General features: G+C 52.1%; 1 protein-coding gene across 1 annotated transcript; it reads left to right on the plus strand.

Moving 5' to 3' along the window:
* Positions 1–259: 259 nt before the first annotated feature.
* Positions 260–2,102, plus strand: LOC123125475 (AAA-ATPase At3g28610-like). The gene is made up of 2 exons (XM_044545957.1): positions 260–871; positions 957–2,102. Exons 1-2 carry the CDS (start codon positions 294–296, stop codon positions 1,753–1,755), a joined length of 1,377 nt encoding a protein of 458 aa, XP_044401892.1. The 5' UTR covers positions 260–293; the 3' UTR covers positions 1,756–2,102.
* Positions 2,103–5,824: the final 3,722 nt, after the last annotated feature.

Here is a 5,824-nt window from a genome sequence, read left to right on the forward strand (position 1 = left end):
AAGATGAATAGATCGAAAGTTTCCTCGCAAAAGATAATAATTGCCATGAGCTCCATCGTATCAATGTCTAACTCCATGATATATATTGGGCGAGTCCATGCATGCTTGACGCGTACGTATGGGCGTGTGTTTACGATGGTCGTGTCATGTCCAAGTCCAACAAGTTAGGGTCATAAAGCTCCATCGTGTGAATGTCCAACTCCACGGTATATATAGGTACCGCCGTAGGTGCGCGTACATCAACGGATCGATAGAAAGGGCCAGCCGGCAAGCAAGGTTATTACTAGGAGAAGATGATGGGAGGAGGACTGCTGGAGCACCTCAGGACGTCGGTGTGGTTCTACGTGGCGCCAGTGGTGGCGGCCTGCGCGCCCATCGGCGTCCTCAGGACCTACTTCAACCAGCACCTCCGGCGGCCCCTCCGCCGGCTCCTCCCGTTCCTCGACCCCTTCGTCACCATCGACATCACGGCCGGCGACTCCGACGACAGCTACTACTACGAGTCCCGCGGCAGGGCCAAGTCGAGCGACGCCTACGCGGAGGTGCTGGCGTACCTAAGCGCGGCGTGCTCGCGGGAGGCGCGGGAGCTCCGGGCCGAGGGCGCCGCCGAGGGCCACGGCTTCGTGCTCAGCCTCCGCCAGGGCCAGGAGGTCGCCGACGAGTTCCAGGGCGTCACCATGTGGTGGTCCGCCGTCGCTCCGGACCAGCAGCAGCAGGGCGCCCGGGGTTGCTGCCGCCTTACCTTCCATGAGCGCCACCGGAAGCTCGTCGTCGATGAGTACCTGCCGCACGTCCGCTGTGCTGGCCAGGAGGTCACCTTCCTCAACCGCCGTCGCAGGCTCTACTCCAACAAGGAGGGCGTCAGCTACTAGTACGCACTCCAATTATTTTTTGATGACTAGCACGTAGTTGTAATTAATTTGTTTGAACTAATTAACCATGCATGTTGCATGCAGCTCGTCGTCCAGGGAGGTGTGGAGCTACATAGACTTCAACCACCCAACCACCTTCCAAACCCTAGCCATGGACCCCGCCAAGAAGCAGATGATCATGGACGACCTCGATGACTTCCGCAACAGCAAGGACTACTACCGCCGGATTGGCAAGGCGTGGAAGCGGGGCTACCTCCTATACGGCCCTCCTGGCACTGGCAAGTCCACCATGATTGCCGCCATGGCCAACTACCTCAACTATGACATCTACGACATTGAGCTCACCACCCTAAGCACCAACAGTGACCTTCGCAAGCTCTTCATCGAGACCACTGGCAAGTCAATTATCGTCATCGAGGACATCGACTGCTCCCTCGACCTCACCGGTAATCGTGTCAGAAAAGGTGGACGGCGACAAGCACAGGCAGACGATGCCCATGATTATGCCGATCCCAATAGGCTGACTTTGTCTGGCCTACTCAATTTCATCGATGGCCTTTGGTCGGCGCATAGCGGTGAGCGGATCATTGTGTTCACCACAAACTATGTCGGCGAGCTTGACCCTGCGCTGATCCGCAGGGGGCGGATGGACATGCACATTGAGATGTCGTACCTCAAGTTTGAGGCGTTCAAGACACTGGCCATGAACTACCTCCAAATGGAAACACACCCGCTATTCGACACCATCAAGGAGCTGTTGGACGAGGTGGAGATTGCCCCAGCAGATGTCGCCGAGTGTCTTATGGTGTCGAGGCGCATAGACCGTGATGCACAGGCTTGCTTGGACCGCTTGATTGGTGAGCTCAAGATGAAGAATAGGTAACCAAGGACATAAACAATAAGAAGGTCAAGACCAATAAGCATAGAAAGAAGGCAAAGACCAAAGCCAATGCAAAGAGGAAGGCCGAAGCCGAGAAAGAAAAGGTCGAAAAGGCAGCATCCGAGGACGATAACAAGAAGACCAATGACAACACGGAGAAGAAGGCCACAGAGGTAGAGGAGGAGAAGAAGGTCATCCAGGAAGATTAAATAAGAGTGACAAAGCGGAGGGAGATATGGATGCGCAAGACAAATGTCAAGGATGCCATAGCCAATGAAACAAGTTATATAGGAGTACTGTTTACCAAACTATATATTAAATCCTTTACTGTGTGTCGGTGAAAGCTGTGATTCTGGCGACGAATTTAATCTAGTACCAATCTATATATTGTCTACTATATGTGTCAAAAAAATTCTATCATGTAGTGCTAATTAATTGGGAGCGTGTGATGTGAAATGCATTTGATTGCGTAAGTAGAGTAAAAAGAGTTGCAGGGTACTAATTATTTTTGTTCACATATGTTCGTTTGCGGTTTGCATAAGGTTGCAAGAGGTGCTAAAGATTGAAGCTACCATGCAATTACAATTATGTCTCTGGATCATGGTGGGCACATCCTGGATTACCGGCTGTAACTGGATTCAGCGAGGGTCGGGTCCTATAAAGAAGCTATTGTTTGTTGGAGTGCTTACTGGTTAGTGACGTGATCATACACTAAACGATTACAAATAAGCTGTAGATTTTACACCATGTATGTATGAATGTATCTTGCTTAATTATTGCAATTGCTTGCCAACATTCATTCAAAACGGACACCTTCTCAGAAAGACGAGGCAGCGGCGGCTGTCTAAAGATGAAATAAGGTTCTTCTTGCCTAGCCTCCATCCCGATGGTGTATCTAGAATCGTCGAAGGACATATGGAGGTGTGTCTCCGGCGGATCTCACGGGATTCGGTCGGTGGTTGTATTTGATGGATATGCTTGGATTCTGTTGAGCACGGTTGTCATTGCATGTATATCTGGCGGCTAGGATCTCTTGTATTTACTTCCTAGCTTAGCGATATCTCCCAATCCTTTCCCTATATAGTGGATACGGTTGAGATCTCGCAGCCCTTGTACCTATATATGTGCCTAGTGCATGATCAATGAGAATTATCCATGCATACAATCAATTCTACATGGTATCACAAGACAATCCTAACCCTAGCCTAGCCGCCGCCGCGCCTCCATCGTGCCGCCGCCGCCGCTCCCTCCACCCGCCGCCGCCGCCGCCGGTTCTCTCCGGCCGCCGCCGTCGCCGGTTGCCGCTGCTTTCCGCTGCACTAGCCGCCGCTGCCGCAGGTCCTATCCTCTGTGCGCCGCCGCCGCCGCCGCGCTCTATCCTCCTTGTGCCGCCGCCGCAGGTCCTTGCCGCCACTGTGCCATCCTCCTCGCGCAACCACCGCACCTCCTGCTGCCGCCGCATCTCGTGGCCGCTGCATCTCCTGCAGCCGCTGCACTTCTTCTATATGCCCATCTTTTTTTCTTTTCGGCCGTTGCCCTTCTCCTTCCTTCAGTAGCAGCCTAGGCTCACGTCCGCGTAGTATACGGCGAGGCCTATAGGCACGTTCATCCATCCAGCTGTGTGCTGGTGTGCTTGCTAGCTTGTACGTGCACGTGTGCTTGTTAGCTGGCGCCGCCGTCGCCTCTACTCTACCTCCCGCACTGCTGCTGCATCCTTCGCTCGTCAGCGCCCCTAACCCTCGCTAGCCAGCTCGATTGGAATCCATCCAGCTGTGTGCTTGTCTACTTGCTAGCTAGTACGGCTTGTGTGCTTATTAGCCGCGGCTTCCTTTTCCTGCCCTAGCCACAGCTGCCGTCGCTGCGATGTCTCTTTTCGGCTATATGTACGCGGACGCACCGGCTCTCTTCACCACGCCGCATGTTTTCCCGGCGGGCCATCCGGCCTACTTCGCCGTGCCGCCGCAGCCGGCCGGTACTGACTCCGCGGCTCTACTCGCCACGCCGATGACCGGCGGCCATGCTCCGCCCGCCCCGATTCAGCCCTGCGGCGGCTTCGCCTCGCTGCCGGTCTCATCGCCATGGGACCCTACTTCTTTGGCTGCACTGCACTCGGCCCCATCACCGGCGGCGCTTGGTACATGGACTCGGGCGCCACCGCCCACGTGGCATCTCATCCCGGCACTCTAACCTCCTTCACTTCGGTTCATACTCCTACTCGCATCACCGTTGGTAACGGTTCCTCTTTACCTATCACACATGTTGGTCGTACTTCGTTTCCTTCCACATCTACGCCTATCACTATGTCTAATATTCTTGTTTCTTCTGATTTAGTTACGAACCTTGTATCTGTTCGTTATCTTGCTCGTGAGAATCCCATTACCGTTGAATTTGACGATGTCGGTTTTTCTGTGAAGGACGCCGGTACTCGGATGTGAAGGAAATATGCCCTAGAGGCAATAATAAAGTTATTATTTATTTCCTTATATCATGATAAATGTTTATTATTCATGCTAGAATTGTATTAACCGGAAACATAATACATGTGTGAATACATAGACAAACAGAGTGTCACTAGTATGCCTCTACTTGACTAGCTCGTTAATCAAAGATGGTTGTGTTTCCTAGCCATAGACATAAGTTGTCATTTGATTAACGAGATCACCTCATTAGGAGAATGACGTGATTGACTTGACCCATTCCGTTAGCTTAGCACCCGATCGTTTAGTATGTTGCTATTGCTTTCTTCATGACTTATACATGTTCCTCTGACTATGAGATTATGCAACTCCCGTTTACCGGAGGAACACTTTGCGTGCTACCAAACGTCACAACGTAAATGGGTGATTATAAAGGTGCTCTACAGGTGTCTCCAAAGGTACTTGTTGGGTTGGCGTATTTCGAGATTAGGATTTGTCACTCCGATTGTCGGAGAGGTATCTCTGGGCCCACTCGGTAATGCACATCACTATAAGCCTTGCAAGCATTGTGACTAATAAGTTAGTTGCGGGATGATGTGTTACTGGACGAGTAAAGAGACTTGCCGGTAACGAGATTGAACTAGGTATCGAGATACCGACGATCGAATCTCGGGCAAGTAACATACTGATGACAAAGGGAACAACGTATGTTGTTATGCGGTCTGACCGATAAAGATCTTCGTAGAATATGTGGGAGCAAATATGGGCATCCAGGTCCCGCTATTGGTTATTGACTGGAGACGTGTCTCGGTCATGTCTACATAGTTCTCGAACCCGTAGGGTCCGCACGCTTAAAGTTACGATGACAGTTTTAATATGAGTTTATGTATGTTGATGTACCGAAGGAGTTCGGAGTCCCGGATGAGATCGGGGACATGACGAGGAGTCTCGAAATGGCCGAGACGTAAAGATCGATATATTGGACGACTATATTCGGACTTCGGAAAGGTTCCGAGTGATTCGGGTATTTTTTGGAGTACCGGAGAGTTACGGGAATACGTATTGGGCCTTATTGGGCCATACGGGAAAGAAGGAAAAGGGCCTCAAGGGTGGCCGCACCCCTCCCCTTGGTCTGGTCCGAATTGGACTAGGGAAGGGGGGCGCCCCCTTCCTTCCTTCTCTTTTTCCCTTCCTCTTTTCCTATTCCATATGGGAGGTGGAATCCTAGTAGGACTCCATACTTGGTGCGCCCCCTCCTAGGGCCGGCCTCCTCCTCCCTTGCTCCTTTATATACGGGGGCAGGGGGCACCCCATAGACACAACAATTGATCCTTGAGATCTCTTAGCCGTGTGCGGTTCCCCCTCCACCATATTACACCTTGATAATACCGTTGCGGAGCCTAGGCGAAGCCCTGCGTCGGTGGAACATCATCATCGTTACCACGCCGTCGTGCTGACGAAACTCTCCCTCAACACTCGGCTGGATCGGAGTTCGAGGGACGTCATCGAGCTGAACGTGTGTAGAACTCGGAGGTGTCGTGCGTTCGGTACTTGATCGGTCGGATCGTGAAGACGTACGACTACATCAACCGCGTTGTGATAACGCTTCCGCTATCGGTCTACGAGGGTACGTGGACAACACTCTCCCCTCTCGT

The sequence above is a fragment of the Triticum aestivum genome, chromosome 5D (genome assembly GCF_018294505.1).
Source record: "Triticum aestivum cultivar Chinese Spring chromosome 5D, IWGSC CS RefSeq v2.1, whole genome shotgun sequence".
NCBI classification, from domain to species: domain Eukaryota; kingdom Viridiplantae; phylum Streptophyta; class Magnoliopsida; order Poales; family Poaceae; genus Triticum; species Triticum aestivum.